Here is a 19,570-nt window from a genome sequence, read left to right on the forward strand (position 1 = left end):
CATTGTGGCTTGATCAAATTGTCTGTTTTGGTGAAAAAAAAAATAAATCAATTTAAACAATATATTAAAAGTACTTTAACTGAGTAATTATTTTACGCTTTCTAAAGATGTATCGTTGCTGGGCTTTTTTTAAATCGCACCTGCACTAGCCCTTCTTTAACATTTTCCTGTGAGTGCCTGTTTGGCTTGAAGAAGAGTTAACTGATGTTGATAACTTGCGGAAATATCAGGCAACAAAAGTAAATTAATTAGTTTGTAGAAAGAAAAGCCAAACAAATTGAGTAAATAACTCGAAGAAAAGTATCTTCCGTCATGCCATTGCCTTAGGAAAAGTAAAAAAGCCTTAAATTATTTGTTTTTCGGGGTGGAAACCACAACAAAGCACACCCACCAAAAAATCCACGATTACTCATCGCCGGAATGTCTGGGAATCCTTTCGACAGCGATGAGGAACAAAGCTCGGCGAGCGGGGAGATCCTGGAGGGTTTCCTGTGTCCCATCTGCCGGGCTGACCTGAAGTCAATCGATGTGCTCACGGATCATTTTGCCCGTCAGCACGCCGAAGAGGAGGCGGCCCTAAGATCCTTCAAAGACATCTTCACCAAGGCCAAAAAGAAGATATTGAACCCCTTTGAGGACGAAAAGGTAGCCGCTGCAGCCGCGCCAGGAGGCTCATCCTCTTCGACGGCTGCCAAGAATCCCAATGGCAATGGCGATCGCAACGGACCCAGCAATGCTCGCTCTCGACTCAACGTATTCAACCACATGGCCAGGCAGCAGCCGGGTGCCGAGTGCTCCCACTTCGAGTACTTCCAGTCCATCCGAAATCCCCGCCTGGAGCGATATGCCAGCGAAACGAACAAGTTGATTATACGGCTGCACCGACTGCTAAAGGATCTGCCCGCGGATTCAGTGCAGCGGCGGCAGCACGAGCAGCAGACTGTGGCCTGGCTGGATGGCAGTTCCGTGAAGTTGTGCCCCAGCTGCGCCAAGAGTTTCCACATTGCCCGGAGACAGCACCATTGCCGCTTGTGTGGGGGAATCATGTGCAACGACTGCTCCAAGTTCCTGCCCCTGGAGGATGCCAGTTAGTCAGCTTAACAATTCAATTTTATTTGCATGCTCATCTCTTTTTAATCTTGCAGTGCAACTGGCCAGTCTCTCCACCACAAGAAGTGAGCCGCTCCAGCAGCTGCATCAACATGAGAACGCCATCCGGCTGTGCGAACACTGCCTCTGGCTGCTGGACACGCGAAGGGACATGCACGAGAGTCGCACCTGTCGCCCACTCCTCACACAGGTGTACGAACAGATCCGGCAGCTGCAGAAGGAAGTAACCCCCGATCTGGACATGTATCTGAAGATCATCAACAGCCTTAACGAAGGGGACACTATCTTCACGCTGGCGGATGCGGGTGCTTTGCGCGGCAAAATTGGACAAGTGGCCGAGGCAATGGACATGCGGAGCAAGCGCATCCTGGCTATATTTTGTGAGCCAGGCAGCCGAGAGGAGGCTTTGAAGAAGGCCATTCGGTTGGGCTGCATCCAAGCCATCAAGGAACGCATGCTGTCGCTGCCGCCGCTTCCGGAGGAGGCGCACATCCGTCAGATGCAGGAGCGTCGGCGCATGGAGACGCAGCAGCGCATCCTCACCGAGCAGCGCATGGCCATGGAAGCCTACGAGCGAAACAATCTGGCAGCAAATCAATCGGGAGTTGCAATTCCGGGTGCAGAAAGCGGTTCCTTCGCTCAGGGGGTAAGTTACCTATGATTTCTGGCAAAACTTCCCCTATACTTTCATCTGCTCCCCAGTCGGATCTTCAATCCTTGACCAACTGGTCGGCACCGCAGGCGGCCAGCAAGTCTAACCTAGACGATCCGCTGATTGAGCAGATCAACATCATCAAGGGCTACATTAAACAGGCGCGCCAGGACATGAACTTCGAGGTGGTGGAGACACTGGAGCTGAATCTTCGCGAGCTGCAACGCGAGGTGTACGAGCGGCAGCGCTATTCCCAGGGCAGCACGCCCGCCTCCCCCACGGAAGCCTAAGCAGTATCCTATATAGTAGAATATATAACCATTCCCGCTATGACAAATTAAATGCTCTATGTTACGCGTTATAGTGGTGCATATTGTGCGTGTACACTGGAAAATCGAAAATTGTGCGTTTGACGACAACTGAGATTTTAAAATGCAATATCAATGCAGTATCCTTTGGAGATTAAATCTAGGACTTGAGGCCCACGGCTGCGATCAAGGCCTTGACCTTAGTAATGTAGGCGGCCTGGGCGTCGGCATTGCTCAATCCCTTGCGGTTATTCCATGCCTCCCACTTGGCCTTGCCCTTGAAATCCAGGAAGCCGGGTTTATCTGAATTGGATTCCGATTTATTATTGTTAAACTATTGTTATATGATTTCCAAGACCCACCTGTATTGCAATCCCCCACTGTGGCCTGTTTGTACAGGCTGTATAGCTCCAAAAGGTCATTGTCCGCGGGTGTGGTGTTCAGATTCTTCACATCCTCGGCCGCCTGGTTGAATTCCTGTGGAATTACCATTTAGAGGGTTACACTTTGACAACGAGACAAATTGCAAGTAGTTTTCCCGACTTACCTGCAATTCGGACATATTTTCTAGTATTTCTATTTAGCGGAAGTGTATCTTTGGAAAAATATTGCAAAAAGGTAGGTCTATTATTTGGTGTGACCAATAGTTGGGGAATTAAACATGCCACACAATTTTTCGTTTCAGCACTCCGGCAATCCAACGATACTTATTTTGCCGGTCTGGCAATCTGTATCTAAGATTTAACTTGAGATACTTGTTGAGAAATGCATGCATCCAGGATGTTGATTTTATCATAGAATCGTCCAATCACAATTATATTAATTATTATATTAGTTCAGCAGCCGCACCACTGATATCAATGTTATCTTTAAATTTCGTTTGAAAAGGTGTAGAATTCTTAAAGTTTTTCAATTCAAATTCTTTTTGTGCGACAAAGAAATAAACAAGTTTTAATTACTTTATTAAAAATGTTAACTTATGTTTAATATTTCTTGTAAATTATTTTACAATAAACAAAAAATGTTCCCATGCCACTCGTTTTCTCGGACTTGAGCGCAAAAGAGAGAGAGAGAAACTTACTCATTTATGTTTATGCACTAAATTTTATGAACTATAAATTTAAATATTATATCAGATGTTTGTCGAAAAGTTCCGAGGTTAAAATACTTTTTTAACGTAAAACTTTAATCTTCTTAATTCCAACTTCTTGTTTAAAAGAGTCTCTTCTTGTTAGTTATCGCACCACATTCCTATTGGATCGCTTCTTATCGATATTTACATAATGGTGTTACCTTATCTCTAATATAATATAATATTTAAACCATTTACATTAATTTATTTATTAACATCGAAAATGTTTATGTTATTAAGCAACATAATTAAAATTATTTGTATGCTGACACGTACTTAACATGAGATGGGCTTCGTATAAACGCATTAAAAGAGCGGGAGAGCGAAAGAGAGTGTTTTTGAGTCGCTCTCACCGAGGGTATAAAAGGCGCCCGCAACGCTCAAACACCCACTCAAATCGAAATGTTTTCATCCGCGCTGTACGTGTTTTCGGTGCTCCGCTAAAAGTAACAAAAAAGTGCACAATTCGCCGGGAGGAAATGTTACATTAACGCCATTTGGGGTTCCTGCAAAGCACACGGATACTACGCTATACAGTTCTCAACCCAAATCGGTGAGCAAACGCGGATTCGCGCAACAGAACGCGTCGCCTGTAAAAATCGAAGCCGATTCGAAACAATAACAAATGCGCTAAGTGCTTACCAAATAATCCAAAGTTTTTTTGCACCGACAAAAAAAAGCGGTGAAAAGTGAGCAAAAGTGATCGAAAAAGATCTGAAAAGGTCATTAAAAGAAAGAAAGTTGATGGTTTAGAGTGCGTAAGGTTGATAAATCGGTAAAAATCGTTTTCGTTTGTTTTTGTTGTGGTCTCCTTCGCAGAGCTTATGCAAATGTGGTAAGACACCGTGCAAGTTACATGTTTTTTTTTTTTGTTTTGCTCAACTCCAACTGCCTAGCAACTCGAAAAGAGCGCTAAAAAGTGAAGGCCTTGTCGCTGGTTAACATATTCGAGATTTACAATGAACAAGCGTGAAGATCAAGCAAACGACAAACCACATTTGATTTTCCATTCTGATTTCCCATGTTCTAGTTCTTTGTGTTTTCCTTTATTCCCTTCTTGTTTTCCCCTGTTTGCTTTTGTTTGACTTTTCTGGCTACTTTTAATCGCCCTGTCTCTCTCACACACTGAGTATTTTCAGCTGTTGATCTATTTTTAATTTCATTAACGAACTGCAGGTTTTTTAGATTCATTCCTACGCGTTTATCTGTGTCAATTAGTTTGAGGAATTAGCGCAGGCACAAAAAGTGTCAAATCAGCGTAAATAACTTTCATTTATTTACACTTCACCGGGGAGACAAGCAGTTGAGTAGTTACCCCCTTCTTAAAACAACTATTCCCTTTCAAATGCGCCGATAACGCCGCCCCAAAACTGTTGACCCAGTAGCTTTTAAAGCCAGATTACTCATGGTCACGGATGAGGCGTTCAGAAGCGGGCGATAATCTAATCATACGTTGGGAATGCAATTGCCAACAAAATAGAAGATTTAAAAAAGAGAACAAATTTTTTAAATAATAGATTTTAAATTCCAATGTTGATATATCAATTTTTAAAATTTGCCTTAACTGGCCGATCCGTTTGTTGAAAAAAAACAATAGAATATTTAAATTGTATTTATATAAACTTGGGGTAGGCGTAGACGTCTATAAGACAAAATTAAAAATAATGTCTTACCGTCCAAAATATAAATTGAATTTATTCAAAAACTGAACGTACCATTTTATTGTTGAGAAATTCTTGCCCCACTTTAACTGTTTGATCACGTTCTAATAAAGAAAAGAGTTGAAATCACAAACCTTTCCTTTAGAAAGTGTTTAATTTTTCTTATATTCTATTTGGTAAACTAGGTAAACAAAATACTAGTATTCTGACTGCAGCTGTTATCCCACATACGTATGTATGAGTAAGAATATAAAAACAGAGGGTTCAGCGTTATCAGTCTTGAGCGCGCAGTCTTGAGCATATGGCTTGAAGCCCACGACCTGCCACTTGTTATTAGGGGGAATGCAACTCTTTGCATTTGTTTATTATTTACACACTTGAAGTAGGAACTAGTAGTCAGGTGATAAATTAGAACTTGTTCGCTCTCATTCAAAGATTGCTAATTATTTCTGAAATTACACTTTGTAGACTTCTTCTTAGGGTTACATCAATTTAAAATTCCCTACTTATTGCCTCATTTTCAAATGATGCATTGCATCCGATTTGGTTTTAGCTTTTGGCTTTGCAATCAATAAATGACGCATTTCATGCCGTGGGACCCTCGACTAGACCTGTGGCATTATCACGGCTTGGGAATTTATATGTATTTGTTTTCTGAATAAAACACTAATTCCAGATGCTACTGATGACTTCATGAATATTTTTAAAAATTACCATTTGCCTTTTTATATTTGATTCTTAATCAGATCAATGAAATTGAACTTTGATTTCGGCGCGGTTCTTCAGATCTGTTTAGTTTAACTACAAATTTTACGTTTTTTTGAACAACATTTGTTGTGATTGGCGGCTGTTTGCCTTTTCAGTTGGTTACCGAAAAATTCTTGTCAAAATTTTAATGATGGAAACTCAGAGATGAACACAAAATAAGCCGTTCAACTTGGATGCATGGGAGGAGCAATAGCCACATTGATTAATTGCCAACAAGAAGAAGAAGATCTTTAGTTTGCTATCATTAGTTCTCATTTCATTTATCAAAGTAGCTTTTTTGATTACTTCTTGGCTGCAGAGCGAACGGAAATGTTGTTGCAATTAGTTTATGTTGCCTTAGTGCAACGTCGGAAAAGTTATCCACAAACTGTTTCAGTGTCACTGCCTAACAGTCGTTACCGCCGAAGAACCCACCCGCCGTCAACAAAATTTGGCACGAGAAAATTTCACTTTTATTGTGGAGAGCAAACCAACCGAGCGACAACAGACCAGTCACTTCTACCCCCTTCTATAAGCTATATACCATGTACTATATGTGTGTGCAGATAGGATAGGTATCTTTTTTGGATGGGTGGCGAAGGGAGTAGGTTTTTGGGGAACCACATTTATAAAACTGCAACAGCTGCATCTATTTTTTCAGCTTGTTTTGTTTGTCGCTCGACGATGCCGCTGCGATTTTTCTTTTGTGTTCTCTGGCCCTCTTTTAACATATTTGGCTTTCGATTTGCACATAGAACCCGTTGCGAAAAAAAATCCACGTGGAATATATTGAATTGGCATATGGAGAAAATGAATTCACATTCGATTTGATGCCTGAAAAATGGTGTCCGGCTTCCACTGAAGCGTATAGAAATGTTCATTATTGTATGCTGGGAACAGAGTGGGCTTTAAAGCTTTGAAATTTCAGAGATATGAAACTTTGGTTTAAATTCATTTACCAATTTTTAATGCTGATAAATCTTTTTTACTGTCATAATACTTAACGGTCTAATTAGTGAATTAACGAGATTTAAGAAGCTTCGGCTTAAAAATATGAAAAATTTTCCAAAATAGTAATAACTAGTGAGTTCTAATAGACTAAAACCCTTTTTCTAACCCACCACGTCAAAAACATGACTCTGTCTTATCCGCAGTAGCATCCTCAGCTTTCCGGTTTTTCGGCCCATGACCTACAGGTAAAAGGATGCATTTTAAGGAGGCGATATGCAGCAGATGTTATTGTTTCCTCCTCGTTTTCCTACCTGCTCTCTTGTTTTTGCCTTGTCGTGGCCTTTTTTGAACTAAAATACTTCAACAAAATGCTGCTGCCAGAGGCGAGCAAGAAAAACAATATAAAGCAAACGAATTCCTTAACATTTTATGCGTTGTTGCGTCATCGCACACGGAACAGTAGTGGTATATGTACCCCCAAACACAGAGTCATGTATAAGCGTCTATTTAGGTACAATAAAACAAAACTCTCACACTGTCTGAGTCTGGTTTTGTATTTAGTCATCTGCCGGTTGGCACCACAGAACTCGTTTTTGATTTAGCTATATTTTAAAGCTTTAAGCACATACCAACAACATATTTTACAATATTTTTAATGCATGAATTTCCTTCTCTTCCACTCTAGCTGTCACCGGTTCTAAATGCCTTAATTAAATTTTAGTTTTATCGCAGACAGTTTTATTTCTATCAGAAACAAAATTAAATTCTGCTTATCGTCGCTTTGTGGGTGTGGGGCCTGCAATCAGAAAATAAAATAAATATTCGCTTGTATTGGCACACCACACATTTATTTAGATATATAGTCGGATAGTTCTTAGTACGGTGTATTTGTAGATGATTTCTAGCTGGTTGACTTCTCATGCGTGAATGTTTTTGTTTCGGATTATTTTGCAAAGTTTTTGAAGGCCGTGAGAATATGACAGAGTCTGGGTTTCGAATTTTCATTGAATTTTCTTCTCAGTTATCATTCACTTTATGTACTGCACTCTTCATTTTGCGATCTTGAATGCCTTCTTACAAAGTGTGCAATGGCGCGTTTAGCTGGCTGTGGCCACGCTTCACTGCCAGTCGGGCATTTATTTATAAAGAACATTTTCTGCATGTACGGCATCAAGTTCTCAGATAAAGAAAGATGCCCAAAATAGTTTAAAGCAATGTAGACTCAATAAGGGCCCTTAGTTATTGGTAACATAAAAGGTTGGACAATGCTTGCAAGAACATAAACAATTAAAATACGCCTTTGCACAGCTCCCAAAAATGATTTAGTTTTAAGAGTGAAAAAAGTCATATTTCTATGGCAGAGTGCAAGTAAATAAATAGCTAAATAAATATCATTTGAAAAACTTTGACTTGCCCAAAAGTTTTTAGCAAACTTGTTAGATAACTTTCGACGTACTATGGCAAGCCCTACCTCCACTTAAATAAAATGTTTCCCCTAACCTGTTGACTCAACTGTGTCCCTGAAGTCAACTATTTGCAAGCATGTTAATGTCAGGTCATAATCCTAAGGACCGCCTGTCAGGACGACACTCATTTGACAGCCTGCCCCGCATTCCCTGCCCACAAATTTCCAAAGAAAATTGTCTGGAAAAAACTGTTGCGTGTCTTCTCTGCGGAATTAAAGAATGGAATGAAGGTTGGACAAACTATTTCGTTGATGTATGATGATGAATGAGGGGAATATGACATTTTGCGGGCTATAATGGTGCTTTCAGCCAAAAGAATCCTCCTCTTTTTTTAACCGGGGTCAGAGAGTAATGAAATTAGCAAGTAAAAGGCAAAGGCAACTGTCATAGACCTTATAAAAAAGACTTTTACGACAGGCCAAATGAAATGGAAAGTGAAATGGATGTGCCAAAGGATATAGTCGTGACCAGTCCATTACCATTTTGCAACATTTGTCACGATTAATGTCGCGTTAGCTGGACGCGACAATTTTCAGGGCGGAGTAATTGCACACATGTCGGCGAGTGTACGTGCTACGCGCGCTTTAGCCTTTCAAATAGATTAAAAAAGGGCAAAGGAATAAAAAATCCCGTGAAAACGACAGAGTAACCTAACTGCTTCTGTTCTTTTGCCCGAATGCATCAACCAAATTGTTTGTTAATGGACAACATGCCAGAAGCAATGCCTTAGCTCTTCTCCTCTCGTTTTAGACACACACAGCACACATGGCGGATGTGTAATATGCTCTGACAGGTCAAACAGAGAAGCGCGCTGCACATTTTATGATATTTGCACACTATGGAGAATCCACAGGCCGCATCGTTTATTACCCCCTGCTGTTCTTTACCCTTTTGTGCACAGCAGGTGCCGTTTACCATGGGCCAAAGTCAACAAATGCCTCGTAAAATTGTGTGGGATGCGTACCAGTTTAGAGTTTACACTATAAGGGAATGGATTTTTAAACTTTTCGATGTATCAAAATTCACAATAATATAAAACAAACAAAAAACTTACATAATTTTTTAATATTTTGAACAAACTTGATTTAAATGAAATAAATAAAAATATAACTCCACTTATAAAAACTTATTTGTAACAAAAACTGGCGAGTTACTATTCATTTATTGTATTTAAAGATTATCTTATTATTTGTCCACGTCGTGTGCGGTTTTTGGGGGGCTCGGTCGCCAAGATAAATGTAGGCCAAGACCAAGAGACGAATATGCATTTTGGTTGTGCCGCCTCCACAGCTCCTGCGTCCCGCTTCCCGCTTCTTGGCCATCTCCTGTCACTTTGAGTGAAACGAAGGCGTTGGCCACAGCTTGTTGGGCCATTAGCTCACTCTTTCTGCCCTTCGCCATAAGTGTATGTGTGTGTCTGTGTCTGGGGTCGCAACCACTTTGAAATTAATTTCCCTTGTGAAATTTACGTATACGTAATTGTAGGAACTGCTTTTACCCTTATGCTTTGCATAAAAGAGCAAGGAAAACAACGCTGCAAGTGACCCAAATCTTGGCAGATGGCGTCGCAACTTCTTCCGGTGCATATGAAACAACCGATTCCATTTGGATTTATTAACCATAAATTGGGTGATTCAATTAACCCTTGTTGATTAATGCGGGCTGGAATGATACTCGAAATATAATTAATTTTGCTTGACACTCGTAATAAAATATATTGTGACCTTTTAAGCTGCTGGCTGCTTCTGCTCAGATAAGAAAATTGGCTTTAAAATTAAGAATTTGTTTCACGAATTCTATACAATTTTATTTTATTTCAAATTTTTTTTTACTAAAAATAAATAACTGAAAAACTTTGTTTTGTATTTCTTCTCCGTACATTCTTGATAAGCAGTTGACAAAAATGTATTGTTTTTAAGCCAACTTTTTAATAACTATCTAAAACATTTTCGGCTGCTTTTTTCTTGCTTTTTAGTTTTTGTTCAACTTAATGTAGAAAACTGGCATTAGATGTTTTTTGCTTTTTCCGCTTTTTGCGCTTTTAAGGGGCGAACTTACTTGTCAAACGCACACGAAGAATGTCAAACGAAATTTGTTCATTTTTTCGCTACTCCCTGTTTTTAGAGCGATTATTGCGTGTTTTTAAGTAATTATGCTTTGATTCTCGGATAGGTTATTCTTTTAAAGCTCCAGCCCGGCAACAAGGGGTTAACAATTGCCCGTTCAGTGACATTGACAGTCGTCAAACAAAGTGACGTCATCATCCGAAAAGTGGAACCAGAATCAGAAGCGTGTGACATGCACCCGTGTGACATAAATGTGTTTATAGCAACAATTGCAGCAAAAATTAAAAAAAAATTCAGGGAGAGCTAGTCCAACCCTCCACAACAGTTCTGAGATTACGAGACTCTAAAAAAGTACTAAACCCCAACATCAAAAAAAGTGGACACTATAAATAGAGCAAGTTGAAAATGGGCGGAAAAAGAAATGCTCAAGCCACTCGTCGTTGGACATTTGTAATTAATGGTCAATTAATGGGTCTCAGACACGCGGCAAGGGATAGAAAACCGACTAACTGGACAGAGATTAGTAGACTTTGTCAACGTTTTTCCGACTTTTCCGTTTCGCCCACTGCACTTGGTAAGATAGAATTGCAAATATTATTGCAAGACTTGTGCCCGGGGATGCCAACGCCCGGACAAAGTTCAAGTGGCTGGCAGACTTGGCAATGAAGCTGCGCTAATGAATGCCAGAAGTGTGGTGCGGGAGCGGCTTCCAAGACGAGGATGAAGGTCGGGTTGAGCGCGAGATGATAGCAGACTGGCAATTGCCAGTTCTCCGCTTGCAGCTCAATTTCGTTATTCATGTAAGCCGCTTAAGATAAGACATTTCATTTTAGTTATTCAGAAACTAAATGAAGGATTTAAAATGGAGTATTTCGTTAGAGCATTTAAAAAATTTAAACACTTGAGAAAAAAGGGGATTTAAAAAGCTTTCATCTTAATAAATTAAGAATTTTTAAACGATAAACACAGTCAAATGTATACAAAAGTGTGAGGGATAAGAATATCTCAAAACAAGGAAATAAAAAAAAAATACACTTGTTTTTGTGGCACTTTGCAACATTTTTGCAAATGCAACATTTTAATGTTTAAAAGTGATTTATTTGGATGAAGTACTTTTAAATCACGTATACGCCACATGGACCGCACTCTAAGACATTTCGCCACCAGCTGTCTGCGTTCCATCTAAAGCAAATGTTTATGTTTGTTTTCAAGTGCCAGAACATGCATTTCATGTTTTGACCATGCATTGACCATGTCCAACAATGGCACATCTCAATACCGACAACGACATTGAAGTGTCCGTTGCAAATATGTGTGCCAAGTTAACCCAATAAAAGCACATGCAAATGCCACTTATGTTTGATATTCTTTCTCTGGCGAATCAAATGGAAAGACAATAAACATTTGGAAATGTGAATTTAGTTTGAAATTGGAATAGCAAACGAAAACACAATATGTGGCAGCAACAGGCCACAGATAAAGGCACCCCCATCATTGCGAACAGACAACGGCAGCTGGCCCCCCAATTGACATATAGATATCTGCGTATTCATATACATTATAATGCTTATATTATAATGCCAACCAGCAGCAGTAGCAGCAGCAGCAGCAGCAGCAGCAGCTCAGCAATCGGCGATGCGTGCATGGCAAATGAATTAGTAGCGAATAACACGCTGGTTAAAGCCCCTTCTTCTGTCATTTCGTATTCATTGTCATTGCGGGTGGGATGGGCCCCAAAAAAGGGGGTGTGTGCCTTTAGGCCCATAATCAAGCCTCAAAAAGCATAGAAGCAACACGTGTCTCATTCGATTTTGATGAAACGATTCGACGTGCCGCTCACATCTTGCGGTCGGAAGTGGAAAAAAGTTCTGATTATGGGCTACACCGTTTCGGTAATGCCCCCAACAGTGGGTAAAAAAATGATGAAACCACGCGAAATTCTAAGTTTTTACCCCAGACTATTAAGAAAATTAGTATATCAAATAAATATATTAAAGAGCGTAATACAATTCGTAGGAAAAGTGTTCAACTCTAGAATCTTCAAGTTTATGATTCATTGCTCAGATATTGTGAGTCGTTATGAATAACATCTGCTAGCATTATCTTTTATAGAACATTTTTGCAAAAATCATCAACAAACTTATCTGCTTACTTATCAAGCAATCTCAAATTTAGACATCAACATACTTTCCTTCAAAGCTATCTCTCCTTTATCTTTGGTACGCAAACTTTTTGCTGTAATTGTGTGTTAAACATCCATATAGACAGACGCATTTCCATCAGCATTATTGTGCCATTAGACATCTGCTCAGGCAGGAATACCCTGCATCCCCCCTCGTCAAAAAGCCCTAACAACCAGCATTTATTTTGCCGGAATAGTAGAGTGTTTTTTTTTTGTTTTTTATATGCCTACAACTACTTTTTATCGTCATTTCAGGCTCTGCCGTCTGGTTGTTGTGGTTCTATCATTCTTTTTTTTTTTTTTATTTCTGTCTAGCTGAATCTGTTTGTTTGCAAAAGGGCGGCGGGTGGTTGTGGGGTTGTGGGGTTAGGTGTGGCACCACTTGAGGTCTGTCGGCTCGGTGGCTCAACTGCCAGACCCGCTCTTTTTCGAATTTTCTGCCTCTCTTATTAGCTGACATTATGTCGGATATATTTACGTTGGAGGCGTGGGCGGCTTCTCTTTTCCTCTCGAATTGTCATTCGTTGTAGCTTTCTTTGTTTGCTCTATTGTTGTTCTTGTTAACCCAGCCAAAAAAATTAAGAATTAAAAAGTGTTTGTACATGCCAAATTACGTCATTTGCTCTTGATCTTTTTTCGCCATTCACTGAGGTGTGCGAAATTAGCAGTTTTGTTGATGTTTTTGCTTGTTTTTTTGCCTCGTTTTGTATTTTGCATTAGTAATACCATTGAGAATGTGAGACATCAGGTCAGGAATTTATCAGACTTTTATGTGTTATCCAACCGATCGGATGTAACTGACCGATTGAAACGAATATGTAAATAAGCCAAAGAATTTTTACTGATTGATTCAACGAAATTTCAGCGTTCTTTTTGCTTTACCATGGCTCCATTAAGCAAATTCCTTATCTTGAGTGTAGAAAAGAAGAAGTATACAAGAAAGCTGAGTTTTATTTTTTTTTTATTTTTCAAATATTAAATGAGAGAAACAAAACAAGAGAGCAAGAGGTTTTGGCAGACCTTCTTTAGTAATTTGAAAAAAAATCGTTTCTTTTTTATAATGTTGTGAACAATACCTTGAAATATTTTGCAAGATTTAATATAACATTTACAAATAGCAACAGTTATAAAATAAATACATTTCAATAATATTTATTGACTTCTTTGCTACCTTATTTAACTTAGCTATTTATACAGAATGAAATATTTTCCTCCTGAAACGTTTGTCATGCTCGTTCACCATTATCCCTTCTGGATGGCTTCCTTCCATTGTCCCAGCAGTTTCTGCACCATTAGTTTAAAGCGTATTCGAATAAATGCCACATTATGTGCCATCGAATGTCAATTACACATTTATCCATAAACCAACTTGTCGGTGACCCGCGTCTCCTCGATTTACTCCATAAAGCTCGTGCTGCGTGGCCACTCCTCGCTTCTTTAGGAGCTGGAAAATGTGGAAATCGGAAGAAAAAGAGGAAAATTGAAACTAACCCCACCCAAGGCGGGGATAGCGTGTGACTACCGACTGCCACGCCCACTTCTTAGCACGGGCTTGATTTTATTTTGTGTTTTTTTCAGGTTTAATTAAAAGTGTGTCAATGTTTATATCCGTAAATTAGTTGGGTTTTTTTTTTGGGGTTCGCTTAGTTAAGGACTAATAAACTTTAAGTCTTAAAGTGGATATCAACAGGCTCCCCACGGTTCCTTTGACTGAAATAGTATTCTAATTTGTTTCCTTTCTTACCTACCAGCTGCTCTGCGCTGCTTGTGGCAACAAATTGCACTCGAAGCTGAGGCTTTTATGAATGCTACTGGGTCGGAGTCGGAGTCTGAGTCCGGAGACGCTTCTGGAGGAGAACGGAGGCGGGAGCATCCGTCAAAATGGTCTTCAGCTATGCGTGCATGGTGATCCAGCGCATCGTGGTGCCGGCGGTCCTGGTCCTCGGTAAGTATCAATCGAGCAAAGTCAATTTTATAATCTGGACTTCCCTGAAATTCTCCAATTACCAAAGAACTTTTCAACTGCAATTAAGACTACAAATGAGTTTCCAACATTTTAATAATTGAAAAACTAAAAATATATGTGTTTATTTAATGAGCTTTAAAATTATATCACATTTATTTATTTAATATTTTATTATTGATTTTTTAGTTTAGTTTTAATTTAAACTGGCCCAAAAGGCAGTTTAATATATTTTCAAATTTTAGACTTTAATAGAACTTGCATTTATGAACATCTTTTAAATTCTAGTCACAGCCATTTAGGGTTATTAGTTATTAATGATAACAAATATATATTTAATTGTTAAAGCTTAAGTGATTTATTCCCATTTTCTTGAATTTTTCAGCTGCGCTGATGCGACCAGTGGGCATATCCTTTGTGTACCTGCTGATGTTCTTTGTGTCGCCCTTTGTGCCTCTGGCCACGCGTCGCAACTTCAAAGGATCTGTTACCGCCTTCTTCATCATCCTGCTGACGTTGAGCACTCTGGTTCTTTTGGGTCACATAACGCTGCAGATTCTGGCGGTTAGCCTTACCCTACCGATCTACAACTGTTCGTTCAGTGAGCGCTTGCTGCGGCACATTGGCTTCGTGAGCTTTATCGATCTACAGTGGGTATTTTGGAGGTCACAAACTTCTCACTTATTGATTCTACGTTCGGTTTTCCAGGCCATTTGCCATTATCGAGTGGCTGGTGCCAGAGGTGCTGGTTTTTGCCACTTCCCTGGGATCTTATCTTACGGTGAAGCGTGTGGCCTCACAGCCCGTCGGTGCTGAGCAGCTGGAAAATGGCGAAGTGGTCGATGGACAGGCGGAAAACGCCCAATCCTCGACAGCGCCTGCCCCAGATGCCAATGGCGGTGATGTGCAACAGGCCACGGCCACCACGCCACTGCAGCAGCAGCAACAGCAGCTGAGGAAACGCGTGTCCATGATCAGCCAGCACATCCACTTCGAGGGATTGATCAAGATCTGTGAGTATATGAGGCTGCATGGGTGTGTCTCAGTAATCACTACCAACTTTCTAAGATAAAAGTTTAAAATAATGCCTCCAAAAGCGATAACTCTTTTAAGCCCTTTTTTTTAATTTCTGTATGGTCAGCAAATTTAATAGTATATTATTTAATAGTATATTTATTTATAAAAAGAGTCTGGTACATTATTTCAAAATTTAAATCTCTCTCTTAAATCATTGCAAATATATATAGCATACCTCAAAAAACTCTTTCTGCCAAATTCTAACCCCAGAAACCTTTTAGTAACGGTTAGAAACCCCTTAGTTATGGTTTTTAAGCCAACCAAATAGAAGTCTTTGGAAAACTGTCAAGAATCCAAGCTGTGGCTCTAAAAATTCTTGTGTCACCGAAGGATTTTTTATGATAACAAACCAAATTGTCAACTAAAAAGTATCGTTCACTTAATATTTTCTATGAAAAGTCATTAAAACTTTATTTCAAAATTCAAATCCCAAGTGTTTCTGGGGCACCAATGGATATTTCAGTAGTTTTTTTTAAACAACCGTCTAGGGAGTTCTGCAAAAGCCCTTGAATGAGATGTTTTTCAATAAAAATTAATGAATCGTTTCCATCGACACAGCTCCTCTGTTCTGCCTGGCCACGCTGTTCTTTGCGGCCGTGCTGCGTCCCTCGGTGCCAGGCGGCTTCTACTTTCTCATTTTCCTGCTGGCCGGCACCTACTGGGCAACCTGCCAGACGCTGCAACGGTGCGTGCCCCATCAGCGCCATCAATGGCAACGGACACATTTCTGACTTTCCCTTTGCTTTGTTCTCGCACCTTTTTTTTTGTGTTTTTTGGTTTGTGCAGGGGCTTTGCGTTGTTGCTGCGCTGCGTGATGGTCGTCCTGGTGCTGCACTCCCTGTCCATTGTGTCCTACCAGACGCCCTGGATGCAGAGCCACCTCAATCATACCACTTTGACAGCCCGGTAAGTTGAAGGCAGGAACGTGGCTTAGACTTACTCTACCGGGAATCATCTGACTTTTATCTGTCTCTGGCCATCAGTTTGATTGGATTGGAACCGCTCATTGAATCCTACTGCTCGCCGGACATCCGAGTATTTCTTTACAATAATAAGCTGTCTCTGGACTCGTACCTCAATCCGTTTGCATTGTTCTTTGCGTATTTCGCTCTGGCCCTGACGACCAAGCATCTCATTAAGCCACGGGTAAGTTTCAATTACGGTGTGCTTGAAGCTCTTTGGTTTCCGAACAGCTGGTTTAGAGAAACAGGGATTACCTTACCTTAATCACAGGCTTTAATTAATAAGACTGAAAATAAATGGTGTAAAATAGAACATAAATATAAAGGGTAGTAACAATGATATCCTTTTGTATATTAACATGTTTAAAATATCGTTTCTCAGTCTTGTTAATAACCACCAACCAATCTGAAGACATAGTTTTATCTGCTCTCAATTTCTGCTCTTCTTCTGCTGCCATTTGCAACCGGATAAACTACTTCAATTTCAATTTTTCTAACACAACACTCTCCCTGCACGGCTACAAATAACATACCAAACACTTTTAACACCTAACACTAAATTGTCACTAACACGCCACAACTGAACACCCAAAACACTTGAAAACCCGAACATCTGAACACCTGAACACCTGAAAGGTGGAATTGAAATCCGCCACCGCCTTTGGCCAGCAGCTAGATTGCAATAGCAGCAGCATCAGCAACACCACCGGCAACAAGGTCAACCGCCAGCTATCGCTGCTCACCTCGCAGACCTCGCGTGGTCGCCGGGATGGGTCCAATCCTGGCGGAGGTGGAGCCACCACTACCACCACCACCACCACTACCACCGCATCGACCACAGTCCGCAATCAGCGCTTGAGTGTAAGCGAGCGAGTGGATTGGGATTGGCATTGGGCATTGGGAATTGGGGTTTTATTTCGATCTGGGTTCGGCGTGTGAATGTTGAATATTTTTAAGGGATTAAGGGTGCACAATATTGAGTATCAGGGACAGAAAATTTCCAATAAGCCGACTTAAGCATATCACCGGAAAAGTGTTATCCATTTACATTATTTGATAAAAACTTTCAAGGCATGAACATTTTTAGTTGCATTGGCCTAATTTAAATTACGTTTTTTTGGGATTTATGTCTGTCTTGACATTCAAAAAAACTCTGTTCTAAATTCTTTTTTTTTTCGTTTTGGGGGACATCTAATAATCCAACTTAATTTACACTTTAATTAATTCTTGTTTGTTGCCAAAAGAATATTTTTATAGGATTTACTATTATTATTTATATCACTTCTTCAAATATGAAAATAAAGCCCTTAATAATTCTGCTAGCGGTTAAAAAAAATCTTTAATAATAAATATAAAACTAAAATGCTGTTTAGTTTATGCAGGACATTGATGTATTACAAACACTGTACACAACTAGTTGACCCGACTAAAACCCAACTAAATGTTTGTCTGTGCTTTAACGTTTAACCCCAAAACTCTGGCCAACTGGAGCTGATTTGTGTGCGCTTTTGCTGAAATCTGACTACTTGTTTAGCGATTTTTTCTGCCATTTCTGCCATTTTTGTTTACGTATGTTTGGTTTTCTTTTGATTTTTGTTTATGCTCTCTCTTTTATTACTTCCGCTTTAGGTTTCTTTGCGCCGTGATCAGCGTGCAACGTTGAATGAACCGACTGAGACGACGCCTGTACGTAAACTAACTCCACTTTGCGCCAATACTGTGTATCTTTCTGCCAGCCTAACCCCCTAATCACTAGATAGCTCTGCCTTTGTCTTTCTATGTATCATTTGGCTTAAGCTCTCCTAACTTTTCCCATTTGTCGATGTTCAATTGTTCTCGTCTAACATATCTAGCTCTCTATAGTACTAATCGCCCTAGTAATACCATCTGAAATTCTAACCAAATTCAAACTAAACATGATACTAACCGCGTAAGTGTGACTGTACATACGTGTGTGTGTGTGTTCTGGGTCATAGAGCACCGCTAAAGCGATCCAAAAATAGTTTGCAAACCTCACCCGGATAATAACCTATCGACATTAACACCCGTAGTTGCCCTAGAACTCTAGAACTCTTTGTATGTACATATTCAAATTAGTAAGCTGAACTTTATCCTCTATGTATGCATTGGTTGCTTTGATCACTAAGCTAATTCATTCCATTGCTTTTTATATAGTTGGTGCGTCAAAGCACACGAAAGTCGCGCACACCGCAACCGGTGGAGAGTGGATCCTCGGTGGCACCCAGTGCAATCCAACGGGGCAATGCAATTCAGCTGGACTCCATGGAGCAGCGGTCGGAGCAGGAGAACACCACCACCTCCATACTGGATCAGATATCGTATGGGTTCGTCAGCGTGGGAAGTTTCATCTATCAGAACAGCTATATATTCACCAATATTCTGATGATGGTAAGTTCTGTCTAACTAACTCTTAAAGGGTTCCCTTATAATTACATAATATTATATTATTTCTAGGCCTGGTCCATAGTCTACCACAGTTGGCTGACTTTTGTGCTGCTGCTTTGGGCCAATGTGCTGTGGATGATTCCCAATCAGCGGAAGGCCATGATGCGTTCTAGTCCATTTATTGTCCTATATGCTGAGGCGCTACTGGTGGCCCAGTACATATACGGCATGGATCTGAACAACAATGAACTTCCTACGAAGGTTTCCGTACGACTGTGTCACTTAAAAACGAATTTAAATTAATGTACCGACATATTTGCAGACGGCGGGCATTAACCTGCAGCAAATTGGCTTCGAACGACCCATCGAGAACCAGATGCGTCCGTGTGTGCCGCTGATCGTGAAGACTGCCTTTGTGCTGATGTTTTGGGTGACGTCGCGGCAGTTCTTCAAGGAGAAGCGCGATCGTCGGAGAGATAGCACCCTGGCGGACATCATTGCACCACTGCAAATCACCGTGGGATCGGCTGGTTCCAGCTACCTCATCAACGACGGCAAGAAGACCTCAAAGTTCCTAAAGAAGGCCGGCGATGTGATCAAGAATCTGCTGGTGCGCTTGTGGATTTGGCTGCTGGTGCTGGTGATCTTCCTCTGTGCGATCACTGGGGAGAACATGACCGTCTTCCGCATCTGCTACATGGCCCTGTTCCTATTCTTCTTGCTGGTCTTTCAATCCTCGTCCAAGGCCTGGGTTAAGATCATGTACGGCTTCTGGCTGTTCCTGATCTTCTACGCCATGTCCATACTCATATTGATCTATACATATCAGTTCGACAAGTTCGATACCTACTGGAATGACTATCTCAATGTGTCCAAGACGCTGTAAG

General features: G+C 40.5%; 3 protein-coding genes across 16 annotated transcripts in view; 2 read left to right on the forward strand and 1 right to left on the reverse strand.

Annotated features, from left to right (window-relative positions):
* Window positions 1–163: 163 nt before the first annotated feature.
* Window positions 164–2,163, forward strand: LOC128262061 (rabenosyn-5). The gene is made up of 3 exons (XM_052996090.1): window positions 164–1,087; window positions 1,146–1,756; window positions 1,813–2,163. The coding sequence occupies exons 1-3, from the start codon at window positions 421–423 to the stop codon at window positions 2,050–2,052; spliced, it is 1,518 nt and encodes a 505-aa protein (XP_052852050.1). The 5' UTR covers window positions 164–420; the 3' UTR covers window positions 2,053–2,163.
* Window positions 2,114–2,766, reverse strand: LOC128262062 (acyl-CoA-binding protein). Its single transcript, XM_052996092.1, has 3 exons — window positions 2,618–2,766; window positions 2,433–2,547; window positions 2,114–2,373 (listed from the first exon to the last, which is right to left on the reverse strand). Exons 1-3 carry the CDS (start codon window positions 2,630–2,632, stop codon window positions 2,231–2,233), a joined length of 273 nt encoding a protein of 90 aa, XP_052852052.1. The 5' UTR covers window positions 2,633–2,766; the 3' UTR covers window positions 2,114–2,230.
* Window positions 2,767–3,607: 841 nt separating this feature from the next.
* LOC128262704 (piezo-type mechanosensitive ion channel component) overlaps window positions 3,608–19,570 on the forward strand; it is a 29,451-nt gene continuing 13,488 nt past the window's right edge. For 6 of the 14 annotated variants that reach the window (XM_052997133.1, XM_052997139.1, XM_052997142.1 and 3 more), the window contains exons 1-12: window positions 3,608–4,037; window positions 14,027–14,220; window positions 14,624–14,888; window positions 14,947–15,251; window positions 15,874–16,000; window positions 16,102–16,221; window positions 16,299–16,461; window positions 16,914–17,138; window positions 17,907–17,963; window positions 18,453–18,686; window positions 18,753–18,950; window positions 19,006–19,565. In XM_052997133.1, the coding sequence (XP_052853093.1) occupies window positions 14,157–14,220; window positions 14,624–14,888; window positions 14,947–15,251; window positions 15,874–16,000; window positions 16,102–16,221; window positions 16,299–16,461; window positions 16,914–17,138; window positions 17,907–17,963; window positions 18,453–18,686; window positions 18,753–18,950; window positions 19,006–19,565 (2,318 nt within the window). In that variant the 5' untranslated portion in view covers window positions 3,608–4,037; window positions 14,027–14,156. The remainder of the gene's footprint in view (window positions 4,038–14,026; window positions 14,221–14,623; window positions 14,889–14,946; window positions 15,252–15,873; window positions 16,001–16,101; window positions 16,222–16,298; window positions 16,462–16,913; window positions 17,139–17,906; window positions 17,964–18,452; window positions 18,687–18,752; window positions 18,951–19,005; window positions 19,566–19,570) is intronic. The other 8 variants (XM_052997148.1, XM_052997140.1, XM_052997143.1 and 5 more) reach the window with 5 other exon arrangements.

This window comes from Drosophila gunungcola, unplaced genomic scaffold (assembly GCF_025200985.1).
Source record: "Drosophila gunungcola strain Sukarami unplaced genomic scaffold, Dgunungcola_SK_2 000001F, whole genome shotgun sequence".
NCBI lineage: Eukaryota > Metazoa > Arthropoda > Insecta > Diptera > Drosophilidae > Drosophila > Drosophila gunungcola.

Coding starts and splice junctions, on each gene's coding strand:
- LOC128262061 (XM_052996090.1), top strand. CDS start 421: ATGTCTGGGAATCCTTTCGACAGCGATGAGGAACAAAGCTCGGCGAGC. Junction 1,088..1,145: donor CCTGCCCCTGGAGGATGCCA/GTTAGTCAGCTT, acceptor TTAATCTTGCAG/TGCAACTGGCCAGTCTCTCC. Junction 1,757..1,812: donor GCGGTTCCTTCGCTCAGGGG/GTAAGTTACCTA, acceptor TCTGCTCCCCAG/TCGGATCTTCAATCCTTGAC.
- LOC128262062 (XM_052996092.1), bottom strand. Junction 2,374..2,432: donor AGTGGGGGATTGCAATACAG/GTGGGTCTTGGA, acceptor AATCCAATTCAG/ATAAACCCGGCTTCCTGGAT.